At 47.7% G+C, this 15,602-nt stretch overlaps 1 protein-coding gene and 1 long non-coding RNA gene across 2 annotated transcripts in view; both read left to right on the plus strand.

The window, feature by feature from the left end:
- Positions 1-2,126: 2,126 nt before the first annotated feature.
- gch1 (GTP cyclohydrolase 1) overlaps positions 2,127-15,602 on the plus strand; it is a 106,395-nt gene continuing 92,919 nt past the window's right edge. Inside the window, exon 1 of the mRNA XM_070879184.1 lies at positions 2,127-2,722. Within this exon, the coding sequence (XP_070735285.1) occupies positions 2,365-2,722 (358 nt within the window). The 5' untranslated portion in view covers positions 2,127-2,364. The remainder of the gene's footprint in view (positions 2,723-15,602) is intronic.
- LOC139263313 (uncharacterized) lies at positions 5,283-8,891 on the plus strand. Its single transcript, XR_011593096.1, has 3 exons — positions 5,283-7,419; positions 7,529-7,691; positions 7,932-8,891. It is a non-coding gene; the product is annotated as an uncharacterized lncRNA (long non-coding RNA).

Below are 15,602 nucleotides of genomic sequence, written 5' to 3' on the forward strand. Positions count from 1 at the left end.
TCCCCAACATCAATACTACTGTTTGGAGGTCTGTACACAACTCCCACTAATGTTTTTTGCCCTTTGGTGTTCTGCAGCTCTTCCCATATAGATTCCACATCATCCAAGCTAATGTCCTTCCTAACTATTGCATTAATCTCCTCTTTAACTAGCAATGCTACCCCACCTCCTTTTCCTTTTATTCTATCCTTCCTGAATGTTGAATACCCATGGATGTTGAGTTCCCAGCCCTGATCATCCTGGAGCCACGTCTCTGTAATCCCAATCGCATCATATCCGTTAACATCTATTTGCACAGTTAATTCATCCACCTTATTATGGATACTCCTTGCATTAAGACACAAAGCCTTCAGGCTTGTTTTTTTAACACCCTTTGTCCTTTTAGAATTATGATGTAGTGTGGCCCTTTTTGTTTCTTGCCTTTGTTTACTCGGCCTTCTACTATTGCTTTTTACCTTTCTACCATCTGTTTCTGACTCCATATTATTTCCTTCCACTCCAAAAGTAACTTCTCAGGTGACTGAACAGTCCAATACGGGAATTACAGTCTCTGTCACAGGTGGGGCAGACAGTTGTTGAAGGAAAGGGTAGGTGGGGAGTCTGGTTTGCCGCACGCTCCTTCCGCTGCCTGCACTTGTTTTCTGCATGCTCTCGGCGATGAGACTCGAGGTGCTCAGTGCCTTCCCGGATGCTCTTCCTTCACTTGGGGCAGTCTTTGGACTCCCAGGTGTCGGTGGGGATATTGCACTTTATCAAGGAGGCTTTGAGGGTGTCCTTGAAACGTTTCCTCTGCCCACCTGGGGCTCGCTTGCCATGTAGGAGTTCTGCGTAAAGCGCTTGCTTTGGGAGTCTTGTGTCGAGCATGCAAACAATGTGGCCTGTCCAATGGAGCTTGTGGAGTGTGGTCAGTGCTTCGATGCTGGGAATGTTGGCCTGATCGAGAACACTAAGTTGGCGCATCTGTCCTCCCAGGGGATTTGCAGGATCTTGCGGGGACATCATTGGTAGTATTTCTCCAGCGATTTGAGATGTCTACTATATATGGTCCATGTCTCTGAGCCATACAGGAGGGCGGGTATCACTACAGCTCTGTAGACCATAAGCTTCGTGCCAGATTTGAGGGCCTGATCTTCGATCATTCTCTTCCTCAGGTGGCCGAAGGCTGCGCTGGCGTACCGGAGGTGGTGTTGAACCTTGTCGTTGATGTCTGACCTTGCTGATAATAGGCTCCCGAGGTAAGGAAAGTGGTCCACATTGTCCAAGGCCTCGCTGTGGATCTTGATGACTGCGGGGGGGGCAGTGCTGTGTGGTGGGGTCAGATTGGTGGAGGACCTTTCTCTTATGGATGTTTAGTGTAAGGCCCATGCTTTTGTACGCCTTGGTGAAGATGTTGACGATGACTTGGAGTTCAGCCTCTGAATGTGTGCAGACGCAAGCGTCATCCACGTACTGTAGCTCGATGACAGAGGATGGGACGGTCTTGGATCTGGCCTGGAGACGAGGAAGGTTGAACAGGTTCCCATTGTCATTGCCGCACCCACAGTGAAATGCAATTATAGCATGACACATTTGCATGTAAGTGCGGATGTAAGATTTTATAAGGAGAAAAGTTCACAGGAAGGTGGAAGAATTTAACATATATAGAGAGATCGGGAAATATGTAATTTATGTTTTAACAAAAGCAAAATACTTAATTTTGAGCCACGGTTATTTGACTTTTTAATAGGGACAAAGATTTGTGGGGAAAATCAAGTCAATAGAGTAAAAACAGAAAATGCTGGAAACACTCAGGAGGTCCGGCAGCATCTGTGGAGCGAGGGTTAACGTTTGTGGACGACCTCTCGACAAAACCCATTTGAGTGCGCTGGCGTCTGCTTTTATTAGTAAGGTTTCCTCAGGCTCAAATAGAGCTCTGATTGGCTGCGTTACGAATATGATTTTTGTTTTGAGCCAACCAGGCGAAAACGTGAGAACTGTTTGATATCGAGGGGTGTGAAGAGAACATAAATGCCAGCGGCAAAATCTGTGCCCAACCGATTCATTAAATGAAATTAAAACAGCCAGGTGCAGCGGTGTGGGTTTAACCTGTCACAGGGAGAGGCGTGGGGTGGTAGGTGGCAGGGCTGTCTGCTGTGTCTGGGGACTGCAATTGGAACACTGGAGGCTGAGCTCAGATAAGTCTACAATGAATGCGAGTGACGCAGGCCAACGAGCGGAGATCCCCGCAGCCAATGGCAGGTCGCCAGTCCAGGGCTATTTGTACTGAAGGAGCCGAATACACGAGTATTGTGTTTGAACCAGCAGCAGCAGCAAGCAGCAGCAGTATCTTGTCTGACCTCCCTTTCGCTCCTGTTCCCCACGTCCATGGATTGCGGAAAGCAGATAGCTAAAGGGGGCAAGGCCGAGGGGCAGAGCGGCGGGGCCGGGTCCGGGTCGGCCAAGCTGCCCATGCCTGCTGCCGGTGGTGCCAAGGGCTGGGTGAACGGGCACTCGGAGCCGCCCGAGTGGCAGGCGCAGCAGAAAGCGGCGGCTCAGTGGCAGGAGGTGCGGACCCGCAGCCTTGAGGACAACCAGATGAGTTTGCCGAGTCTGGAAGCCGCCTACTCGGCAATCCTGAAGGGGCTGGGGGAGGATCCCGAGCGGCAAGGGCTCCTCCGGACACCGTGGCGAGCCGCCACAACCATGCAGTTCTTCACCAAGGGTTACCAGGAGAAGATTTCAGGTAGAGTCAGCGTGACAAGGAAGTGCCTTTAAAAACTCTTCCTTTTCTCTCTCGCTCCGTGATTCGACAACATAAAATGTTTTAGGAATGTCCTGATTGTCGGTTTAATATAAAGATTTACTACATTTTGTGTACAGATGGGCAGTGGCTCTGGTTGTTTGGAGGTATCGCTGGTTTTCCTCTTGTAATCCTGGGCTAACCTTCTGTAATCCGCACAGGAAGCCCCTTTTAATTTGGTCTCTTTCGGTTTCTCATTCGCTCACTAAAGTTTGTTTCTGAATATGCTGCAGTCAGACAGTCCAGTAAGAATAACTTGTGTTCTTTCTCTCCTCCCCGAATTGTACCACCTCCCCTGGCAAAGAGCCCAGGGATCCTGCTCGGCCAACTGGGCTTTAACCAATAGAGTCATAGAAATTTACAGCATAGAAGGAGGCCATTCGGCCCATCGTGTCCGAGCTAGCCGACAAACAGCTATCCAGCCTAATCCCACTTTCCAGCTCTTGGTCCGTAGTCTTTTAGGTTACACACTTCGAGTGCACATCCAAATACTTTTTAAATGTGGTGAGGGTTTCTGCCTCTCTCACCCTTTCAGGCAGTGAGTTCTAGACACCCACAATGCTCTGGGTGAAAAAAATTCTCAAATTTCCTTAAACCTCCTACCAATTACTTTAAATCAATGCCCCCTCTGCTAAAGGAAATTGGTTCTTCCTGTCCACTCTAGACCCCTCATCATTTTATACACCTTAATCAAGTCTCCCCTCAGCCTCTTCTGATCCAAAGCGAGGAATATCTTTCCTCATAGCTAAAATTCTCCAGTCCAGGCAACATCCTCGTAAATCTTTGTAACCTCTCCAGTGCAATCACATCTTTCCTGTAATGTGGTGGCCAGAACCGCATGCAGTACTCTAGTTGTGGCCTAACTAGTGTTTTATACAGTTCAAGCATAACCTCCCTGCTCTTATATTCTATGCCTCGGCTAATGAAGGCAAGTATTCTGTATGCCTTCTTAACCACCTTATCTACCTGTCCTTCTATCTTCAGGGATCTGTGTATATTCACTCCAAGGTCCCCCTGTTCCTCTACACTTCTCAGTATCCTACCATTTATTGTGTATTCCCTTACCTTGTTAGCTCTCCTCAAGTGCATTACTTCACACTTCTCCGGATTTAATTCCATTTGCCACTGTTCTGTCCACCTGATCACTCCATTCATATCTTCCTGCAGTCTATAGCTTTCTTCTTCTTTATCAACCGCATGGCCAATTTTTGTATCATCTGCAAACTTCTTAATTATATCCCCCTACATTCAGGTGTAAATCATTGATATATACAGGTTGAGTGTCGAAAATTCAGAGTTCCGCAATCCGGACACCGGGATGATCCGTGGCAGGGTCGTCCGGAATCTGTAAAATGTTCCGGAATCCGGACACCCTGCCAAACCCGTTACCGTTGCCAGCCGGGCCCAGTGAAAATCCAAAAATCAAACTCACAGAACACTCACAGAAATGAAAAAACAAAAACTCCAACCCTACCTCTTCCAGGTCTTCACAGGCACCACTGCTCCTGGGTCTGCACACAGGTCCTTTTCCCTTGGCCAGAACTCAGGTGCACCTAAAATGCAAACCATGGCACCCCCAGCCTTGCACGCTGGCGGTCTGCCTAAAACCACCAGTGCAATACCCTGGCGAAACCCAAACCAGCTGGCCCCTGCCTGCCCCCAAATGAAACTGCGCAAATCGGGAGCTGAAATCAGATCACCACGCCACATGACCTCGAACGGAGCTGACACGCCCTCACCCAACCCGATTGCGATTTTAAGTTTTCATGACTTACAGAAAGGCGTTGCGAAGAAATGCATTGTGAAGGACTACAAAAAGGCATTGCAAAGAATTACAAAATGACGTCCAAAATCCGGAAATATCGGAACCTCAGCCCAGGCATTTCTGGACTCGGGACGTCGGAAAGACGTTCCAAAGTCCAGAAATACCGGAACCTGGGCTCGGGTGTTTCCGGATTCAGGATGTTAAAAAGACGTTCCGAAGTCCGGAAATACCCGGAATCCAGAACGGCCTCGGTGCGGAGGCTTCCAGATTTTCAATGCTCAACCTGTACCACAAAAAGCAAGGGACCTAGTACTGAGCCCTGCAGAACCTCACTGGAAACAGCCTTCCAGTCACAGAAATGGTAGAAGATGCAACATGACTTATTAGTGTACATGTGTTTGGTCTTGTGGGGAATGCATATTGACATGTCCCGGTACCCCTAACAGATTAACTGAAATCACAAGCAGGTTTGTGGCAAATTCTATTATTCCCTTTGTACCAGCCTGATATTGAAAATCTACAAAGCTGAACTGCCAATAATTTATATGCGACTTTAAAAAAAAAAATTGTCTGTCAGAATATACCAGTAATTCAGTATTCCTAATAGCACGCCTATTATATTACCAAGCCTTTTTTAGTCAGTGCTATTAAAGATACCAAAGCTAAAAGCTCTGCTCGGTTTTGTTTCAGCATTGTTAAATGAAAATGTTAAATGAAAACTATGTGAATTTCAAATAACTAAAAGACGACAGATCTGCTCATTTTAAATTGGTCTGCAAATCCCCTTCTACTACAGGGGAGGAAAGAAATTAGGCTATGTGGAAAATGAGACCATGTACTGTATCTCCTTTTGTGATCTTTGTAGGTAAGCAGCTCTGTCTTTCACTGGTGGGATTCACTTATTTCATCATAGGCAGTCCCTTGGAATTGAGGAAGACTTGCTTCCACTCTAAAAATAAATTCTTGGGCAACTGAACAGTCCAATGATGACCAGACACATTTATTTTAAACAGCTGGTCCCTTCAGGAATATTTGATACAGTTTTGAAGATATAAGATTTTGTAATAAAATGCAATCTAATTTATGATTCAATTGTTCGTACATAACATGCTCCTATGCAAGAAAGCCTGGCTTAAGAGGGGTTAACGTGATGAAAGGTGATTTCCATTTGCAAGAAAACCCTTAATTTCTCAATCAGATTTCCATTCTCAATGACCCAATGTTTATACTTAGGATGACTCATCAAAACTAACCTTTTATGTTGGGATACGTGAACGCATCTGTATCTTCAAACCCCATTGAGTATTATTGCGTTTGATTTTTTTTTTCCAGGAGTAAATTATTGTAGTAATATTTATAGGATAGCACTCTTTCAAAAGGTGGGGTAGGGCTGATTTCAGTAATTTATACTGGCTTGGAAATCTAGTTCTAGCTTTTGTCTCAGATTTTTATCAACATCTAAACAAACTAATCTTGATATGATGTTTTAATCAGAGCGAGTTATATGTATGATTGAGAGCAAATAGTAACCCGCTAAACATCAGATGGGCTTTGTTTAATTTTTGTTCGAGGTGTACCTAATGTGTCAAGTAGAAACTTTTGTAATTTTAGCTCCCCCGCCCATTATGTTCTGCTGTAGGACAGAACATAACTCCAGTCTAAGTCTCTCACATAAAATTCTTGAATTATTTACCAGGGAAGAGTAGCTGAGCTGGTTTCCTGTTGCCGTCCTTGCGGTTTTTGTCTTCGGAATACCTTGTCCTCAGTGGGCTTCTACCAAAACTAAGGAGCCTCACCTACCTTTTACGATCGGGCGTGAACCACTTGCACCCATTGGACATCAAGCCTGTATTCAGAGTCGGCACTCTGGTCTCTGTTCGGGTCAGCTGTCTGGAGTGGGACTGAACCAACCCTTCTGACTCAAACAGGAATACTGCCACAGAGCCAGTGGTCACTCCTAATTTCAGATACTTATTTATTTAAATATTATAAGTTTAAAATAACAGAGGCAAATTTTAGTGCAACTTATGGCAGACGATGTCAGTAAGTACAGCAGAGCTTAATGAAATCCTGGCAGTATATTCATAGTCTGGTTATCTCCTGCCTGCTAGAATAAAGAAATAAATCTGTTTATTACAAATGCAGCCACTTTTAATGTCCGGCCATTGTACCAAAGTTATATGCATCCATTTCTTTAGGCATTGACCAATACATCATTTTTGTTAGATAATTGTAAAACTACATATTAAGGGAAAGATAGCATTGTGGTAATGGCCTCAATTTTGCCCAAGCCCATTTTCTGGCGTATTGCCAGAGTTATGCCTGATTTTCTAGGCCAGAAATGCGGCGGAAATAATTTGCCAAACTTTCCTCAATCTCTCATTCGAATTTGGCAGTGCACAGCGTGTCCAGTCACCTTGGGAGGGGGTGGAGCCTGCTGTCTGCACCGATAAACAATGCCGTACCACTTGCGCATGCACGGGGAAAAAAGAATTACATTTCTAACGTCGTTGCAATGGACGCACATGCGCAGTACAGCTCAGAGTTGGCAATCGGCCATTTTTAAAGAGCAAGTTGTATGTGTGAGAAGGAGTGCTGTGTGAGATCATTGGAAAAATCACAGCTGCAGCAGTACAAGATGCAATGTGGTGTAAGGACCAAGAATTTCTTACAGGATGAAGTGGAGGCACTAGTTACTGTGATTGAGAACAGATGGCAGGAGCTGGACACCAGCAGAGGTCACATAAAAGTTCCACCCAAAGAAACAAAGAAATGCTGGAACCATGTTGCAGAAGATTACTGCACAGTGGTGACCACCACGAGATCTGGAGGCCAGTGTAAAAAGAAATGGCAGGACCCTGGTCAAGTAGTTAATGTAAGTAATATTTTCATTTATTCAATGCAATTGTAAATGTGACCAGCTGTATATGTCCCACCCAGCAGAAAGACACCCTCTCTCAAAAGTTATATGTTCATCTTTGCAGAGGAAAGTGGAACACAACAAATGAGAAAGAACTCTAACAAGAGGAGGCCCAGAAAACCTGCAGCCACTGATACCCTTGGAAGAGAGGGCTGCTGCTTTGATGGGTTCTTCCTGGAGAAAAGCAATCATTACTGTATAAGCTGGGCCCACACTCGAGGGAGAGGGTAAGTCATGCAAATTCCACAGTCTGGCTTTTCTAAATGTTAAGTACTGCGTGGGCTGGCTGTTGCTTCGGTTCCTGGGGATGTCTCTGTCAACTGCGCTTTGGTTGATGCAATGTGCTATCATTTATCGTGGTTCTTCAAATCAGCCTGCTCCTGGCCTGCGCTGTGTGAGCCTACTCATTCCACCCTTCCCCCTCCTCTGCTGCTAACCATTTGTCTGTGTTTTGTTATATTTTGCAGAACTTGAGGCCGACCCAGACGATGTAAAATAAAATTCAGATCAGGACCAGCCTGAACAGGATAACATCTTCAACCAACCCTCCAGACCAAGAACATGGGGGAAGGGGCGGCGATGGAGCTGGATGAAGCCCCCACTGTTTTACTGACTTTGGAGGAGGTGCCGCTCATTGTGGTGAGAGCCCCTTCCGTGACTAGTGGTTTGAGTGCTGGTGGGACATTCCGTGGTTTCCAAATGTCCGAGGCTACAGGTCCCAGTGCAACAAGGTACACCCAGAGCCCCACCTTCTGAGGCTGCGGGTCCCAGTGGTGGGGTGTAGCGAGGCACACCCAGGGCCCCACCATCCCAGGCTGCGGGTCCCAGTGGTGGGGTGCGAGCCACGCCCATGGGGAGGAGGGGAAGGAGAGCTCGACCGCGCTCTCCTGAGGTGCAGGATCTAACAGATGTGGTTCAGATGATGTCATTGAGTGCGGAGAGCATTGACCTTACCCGATCACTCCTGTGCACCATGTGTGGGGTGAGCAGGACTGTTGAGAAATGTTACAGCAATGACACGAGAAATGGGAACGATGTTCAGGAACAGTGACCATGAGGGAGGGAATGTTGCAGGTCATTGAGACACTGTCAGGGTGCATGAGGGACGGCATGTTGGAGTTAGCTGCTGCAATAAGGGAACACGCCCAGACCCCGTGCCCATTGACTGAATCAACTGTCATTCCCACTGCAATCCCCACACCAGCCTCTGAAGAGCCCAAAGCCGGGCCCTCCAACTTGCCGCCGATGCCCCCGCCCACCCTTAACAGATGCGTATTTACCCGATAATTTGGAAAGAATAAGCTTGGTACCAAGCCCAGAAACACTGTGCCACCGCCTGCGGGCAGGGGTGGTGGAGAGTACAAGACAAAGCGCAGCGGGCGGTCTTAGAATAAGGGGGAGGAGAGATGGGTGGGTGCACACTTTCTTTGCTGCTGCTGTTATTATTGTTACAGTTGTAACTGTTCTCAAATTTAAAGTTTTTGGTACCTTATGTAAATTTACAAGTTTAAAAGTTTGAGTGATCTGAAATAAAGTTATTCTTGTATCAAACTTTAAGTACAAAAAGAACTGTTTGTTCAACTTTTAAATAAAATATATTTTACATTAAAACTGAATCATTTCTATTATTTGTTCGATTATTAAAATAACTTTTGAAGTAAACAAAAATAATTTCCATCAACATAACATTACGGAACGGCTCCAACCAGTAAACACGGTCCATCTGGAATAGTTGCCGCTGAGCCCTCCGGCAGCAGTAAGGCGTTCACGGATGAGCTGCTGGCGCAAGGCTCGAGCAATCGTTAAAGGGGCATGATGGCCCGCCCTCCTCCGCCGTCATGCTCCGGCCTCAGCCACTTGCATAGCTTCCTCATCCTCCTCCTCCTCCTCCTCCTGCTCATCATCTGCATCTTCCGCATCATTATCATCAGCCACTGTCACCGCAGGTGGGTCTTCCACTACCTCATGATGGCTAAGTTATGCAGCAAACAACGAAGAACTGACTGACAATCTCATGGGGGTGCAACAAGTAGCCTCCGGAATGGTCCAGGCATCGGAAACGCTATTTCAAGATGCCAATGGTCCTCTCTCTCTCATGCTGCGTGTTGCAATATGCGACATATTGTATTCACGGTCAGCTTCCGTTCAGGTTACATGTAGTGGCGTCTTGAGCCAGGTGGTCAGGCCGTACCCTTTGTCTCCAAGTCGCCAGCTCTGCCCTTCTGGCTGCTGCTGAAACATGGCAAATATAACGCTCTCGCGTAGGATGAACGCATCATGGGTGCTCCCAGGGTATCTTGCATCGACTGACATGAAATGATGCATGTCATCACATACGAGCTGTACATTAATGGAGTGGAAGCCTTTTCTGTTCGTGTGCATCTCGGAATCCTCCAAAGATGCTCGCAAGGCAATGCGAGTACAATCAATGCAGCCCTGTACCTTTTGAGAAGGCAGCAATCCTGGAGAAACCCACAGCCCTGTCATGGATTGCTTGGGTGGTCATGAGGAACTTTATGAAATAATTCCTAGGTGTGTACACTGCAGCTGTCACCAGGCGAATGCAGACATATGTTGCTTGTTGAGAGATGGCGCACACATCCCCAGTTGTAGCTTGAGATGATCCGGATGCATAGAATGAAAGTGCAGCTGTAACCTTCACTTCAACTGATAAAGCAGTCCTCCTGATGCTTCTTTGTTGCATGTCTGCTTTGACCAAGATCTCAGTTACAATTTATTTGCGGAAACGCAGCCTTCTGACATCTGCATCACAGGTGCAGGTACGAACACCTGTCTTGATATACCCGATGTGGGAAGGCCTCCTGCCCAGCACCCTACGGGCTCTGATGTTCCTAATGCAATGACGTCGAATCAATCGTCTCCTACGTAGCACCATAATGCAGAAGGCTTGCACAAGGTTTGGTATTGTCAGAATTGCCCCCATACTTAAATTTTACCTTTTGAAAGAAGCTCAAAATGGCAGGAAAGCAGGCAGGACAGGTTGCCTTCTGATCGGCACCTCACTCCCTGGGCTCAGTGCATAAGCCTTCCAATCGGCACCTCACTCTCTCTCTCTCTCTCCTCCCCCCCCAACCCCTGGGTTTGTTTTCCATCCGAGCCCTGAGCCCATGTCCGGGTGTCGGGCCAATTCTACTGGCCAAAGCTACGACCCTCCAGCCCTGCTTCAAGACGTTCGGTGCTGGCATGACCTGGCCTTCTCTCCTCCTCCAGCATGTGGTGAGTAAAATGGCTGTGACCCCTCCTGCCCTCCCACTTTGAACCCTAGTGGGCCACTGACCCTTCCAATGCCTGCCCCCAACCAAGCCTCGGACCATCTACCATCAAGGGCGCTACCCAACGCCGAGCCTGCGGCCAACATCTCGCCGTAGGCAACTAGGCCCAATTAGCAGTGCCTGGTCTCCAGTCGTCTTGGACCCCCTTGCCACTGGACCAAGACCTTGCTCAGCTAAGCCCGTGTGGTAGCCGGTGTGTAATGACCATCCGACGTCAAACGAACCCATGCACACATCTTCCATCAACGACCCTGCCGTTGAAGTCACCGAGGAGGATCAGTATGTCACCCACGGGGACACAGGGCGGGGTTTTTTCGAGGTTGGAGTAAAAACCGTCTTTGGCCTCATCTGTTGCATCGAGTGTTGGGGTGTACGCACTGATGGCTGTGCCGCACTGGTTCCGGGATAGGGTAAGTCGAAGAGTCATAGGCGTTCGTTAGCCCCGCAGGGGGAGTCTTTGAGGTGGTCGACCAGCTCGTTTTTGATGGCGAAGCCGACTCCGTGGAGGCAGCTTTCTTCCCCTGGTTTCCCTTTCTCGGAGAAGGTGTAACCTCCATCCTGTTCCTTGAGCTAGCCTTCCCCTGCCCACCGGGTCTCGCACAGGGCGGCGATGTCGATACCAAAGCGTCTATGTTCCCGAGCAACTATGGCGGTGCGATGTTCTGGCCTGTTGCTGTTGGAGTTGTCCATGAGGGTCCTGAAGCTCCAGGTCGCTGGAGAAATACCACCAACTATGTCTCCGCAAGATCCTACAAATCCCCTGGGAGGACAGATGCACCAACGTTAGCGTCTTCGTCCAGGCCAACAGCCCCAGCATTGAAGCACTGACCACACTTGATCAACTCCGCTGCGCAGGCCACATGGTTCGCATGCCAGACACGAGACTCCCAAAGCAAGCGCTCCACTCGGAACTCCTTCACGGCAAACGAGCCAAAGGTGAGCAGCGGAAATGTTACAAGGACACCCTCAAAGCCTTCCTGATAAATGCAACATCCTCACTGACACCTGGAAGTCCCTGGCCAAAGACTGACCTAAGTGGAGGAAGTGCATCCGGGAGGGCGCTGAGTAACTCGAGTCTCTTCGCCGAGAGCATGCAGAAATCAAGCGCAGGCAGCGGAAAGAGTATGCGGCAAACCTGTCCCACCTGTGACAGAGATTGTGGTTCTCGTATTGGACTGTACCTAAGAACTCCTGTTAAGAGTGGAAGCAAGTGTTCCTCGATTCCGAGGGACTGCCTATGATGATGATGATTGTGGCGTGAGTGAGTTTAAAAAAAAGAGAGAACTTCTGAAATCCAACTTCCATTTACTATGTTGACAGGTTAAAAAAAAGTTGAACTTTATTATTGATTTTTACAGTGTTCTTGACTCCCTCCAAAATCTTCAATTTAAAAACAATGGTGTCTTTTAGCGCCGATTTATCAATGTGCGCTGGTTTTCTTAAGTGCCCAGAAGGTTTTTCGGGAGTGGCCAGATACGCCAACCTAGGAGGAAAACATTTTGGCCGAACTGCAAAAAATTATAAAAACCAGCGCAGACATGAGGGAACATGAAACATAGAAACATAGAAAATAGGTGCAGGAGTAGGCCATTCGGTCCTTCGAGCCTGCACTGCCATTCAATAAGATCATGGCTTATCATTCATCTTAGTACCCCTTTCCTGCTTTCTCTCCATACCCCTTGATCCCTTTAGCCGTAAGGGCCATATTTAACTCCCTCTTGAATATATCCAATGAACTGGCATCAACAACTCTCTGCGGCAGGGAATTCCACAGGTTAACAACTCTCTGCGTGAAGAAGTTTCTCCTCATCCCTCAGTCCTAAATGGCCTATCCCTTATCCTAAGACTGTGTCCCCTGGTTCTGGACTTCCCCAACATCGGGAACATTCTTCCCGCATCTAACCTGTCAAGTCCCGTCAGAATCTTACAAGTTTCTATGCGATCCCCTCTCATCCTTCTAAACAGTGTATAAAGGCCCAGTCGATCCAGTCTCTCCTCATATGTCAGTCCCGCTATCCCGGGAATCAGTCTGGTGAACCTTCGTTGCACTCCCTCAATAGCAAGAACGTCCTTCCTCCGATTAGGAGACCAAAACTGAACATAATATTCCAGGTGCGGCCTTACCAAGGCCCTGTACTATGACGACAAAAAAACTGGCCTAGAAAAATTGTAACTAAGTCAGTTACACCGGCGCAGATCGCAGGGGGAAACTTTGAAAAAAAATACAGCAAAAAAAAACGGCGCGCACCAGAAAAACGGCGCAAATGACCCAGGAAAATTGAGCCCAATGTTACTGGACTAGTAATCCAGAGGCCTGGACTAATAATCTTGAGACAGGAGTTTAAATCCTACCACGGCAGCTGGGGAATTTAAACTCCCTTGATTAAATAAATCTGGAATGTAAAAAAAGCTGGTATCCATAATGGTAACCATGAAACTACCAAATTGTTGTAAAAACCTATCTGATTCGCTAATGTCCTTTGGAGAAGGAAATCTGCCATCCTTACCTGGTCTGGCCTATATGTGACTCCAGACCCACAGGAATGTGGTTGACTCTTAATTACCCTCTGATATGGTGGCTCACCAATTAAAGATGGGCAATAAATGCTGGCCATGCCGGCGACGCCCATATCCCATGAACGAATAAAAAAAAAATACACTTTTGAATTTGCTTCTGTAACTTTAAATTTGTAAAGGACTTCCACCTCGCTCTGAGTCATGCTATGAGTAATAATGTTTGTAAGATCATGGTTGATCTGATCATGGACTCAGCTCCACTTCCCTGCCCGCTCCCCATAACCCTTTATACTCCCTTATTGCTCAAAAATCTGTCTATCTCCACCTTAAATATATTCAATGACCCAGCCTCTACAGCTCTCTAGGGTAGAGAGTTCCATAGATTTACAACCCTCTGAGAGAAGAAATTCCTCCTCATCTCCTTCGAAAGTGGGCGGCCCCTTACTCGAAGACTATCAGCTAGATTTTACACTTTTGTGCATTTCGCCCAAAAATGGGAAAATGGGCGTTATTTCCGGTGTGGGCGGTAAAAATGGGTTTTCAGATCGCCGGCTCCTCGCCTATTCTCAAAGCACCTAGTCTCCATTTTTTAAATTGGGCATTACCGCGAGCAATATGAAATGGGCTGTAGCGTTAAATCTCGCTAACCTTCAGCCGTAAAATGTCGCCATTCGTAGCAACGGCATGGCAACACTCGAATCCCGCGATTCAGGAGGCCAAGGGTCATCATGACATGCGCAGAAGAGGAGACAGAGAGAGAGAGAGGGAGCTGAGAGGGACTGAAGGCGTGTGTGGCTGTGGTGTGTGCTTGTTTGGCTGCTGTGGGAGACACGAGGGAGATTCACCAGCAGCAAAAAGTCTACTAAGCACCAAGAACATAGTTGTCACTGAGTTTTTGTACAACAAATAATATATAACATGGAAGGGATGGAGGAGGCCCTGGAGCTGGTAGCCAAGAACACTGGTGGCAGCGGGCTCCCAGTGATCCCTGAGAATGGCACTGCACCCCAAGGTGCCGCACCCCCATTGCCAACCACACGAGAGCCAGCAGCAACATCTTGTTTCTGGCTTGGAGCATGTTCCCACCTTGGGACCGTCCTCTCCCGTATCCATCCAAGCATCACCCCCCGCCCCCAATGAAGCATCGCTTGAGGAGCTCCTCGGCCAGGCGGCTTGGAGTCAGGAGGAGAAGGGGAAAGGGTGGAGGTGAGGAGAAGCTGGGGGGAAGGATTGGTTTTTACAGAAATACTGATGATTTCAGACAACTGTTCGGTTTAAATGTTTTTTATTTCACAAAACCTTGTTGCGCATTGGCTCAGATACACACTGGTGATTCCTTAACATTAAAGGGTATAATTACACTTAACTTCAATTAACTTAAACTTTAACCATCACCAAGGTGATGCCAACCATTGACGTATAACCTGCCCACCCAGCAGTGTGTCAGCCTTGTAAATAACACCAACGTTCTTTCAGGAAAAATGCTCATTGATGAGCTCCTGATGGAAGGCTCTTGCAGCTATCATGCCGCCACGGGCCCTTTCATGCGGTCTACAGGGGGGCGGCGGCGTGGCTTCAGCATCAGCCTGATTGTCTGGTCTGATGTCAGCGTCCGCCTCCTCGACCTCCTCTTCCTCTCTCTGGTGAGGTGGACTGTCAGACTCATCAGACAATTCTTGCCCCTCCTGATAGCCAAGTTGTGCAGCATGGAGCACACCACTACTAATTGAGGTAACTGCTCAGGGTGGTATTGGAGCTAGCCTCCTGAGTGGCCCAGGCATCTAAAGTGCTGCTTAAGCGCTCCAGTGGTTTTCTCCACGATATTGTGAGTTGCTCTGTGGCTCTCGTTGTATCGCTGCTCGACTTCACTGTGGGTGTCACGCAGGGGGGTCATCAGCCAGGTGGTGAGGCCATATCCTTTGTCACCAAGCATCCAGCATTGACCTTGTGGCTGATTGTTAAACAAGTCAGATACAGTGCTCTCACGCACGATGTGAGCATCATGGATGCTGCCCGGAAATTGAGCATTCACTGCCAGTATAATTTGCTGGTGGTCGACAACGAGTTGGACATTCAGAGAGTGGAATCCCTTGCGGTTCCTGAAAACCTCTGCATTCTGAAAAGGTGCCTGCATCGCGATGTGCGTACAGTCTATTGCTCCCTGCACCTTGGGGAAGTTTGCAATTCTGGAGAATTCTAGAGCCCTCTCAGTCTCGGCCTCCCTGGTCATAGGGAAGCTGATCAAGTCCCTCCTGCATGCATACAGGGCTTCAGTGACCTGTCCAATGCAGCAATGTGTGTCATGCTGAGACAGACCACAAATGTAAC

This window comes from Pristiophorus japonicus, chromosome 4 (genome assembly GCF_044704955.1).
Source record: "Pristiophorus japonicus isolate sPriJap1 chromosome 4, sPriJap1.hap1, whole genome shotgun sequence".
Classification (NCBI taxonomy): domain Eukaryota; kingdom Metazoa; phylum Chordata; class Chondrichthyes; family Pristiophoridae; genus Pristiophorus; species Pristiophorus japonicus.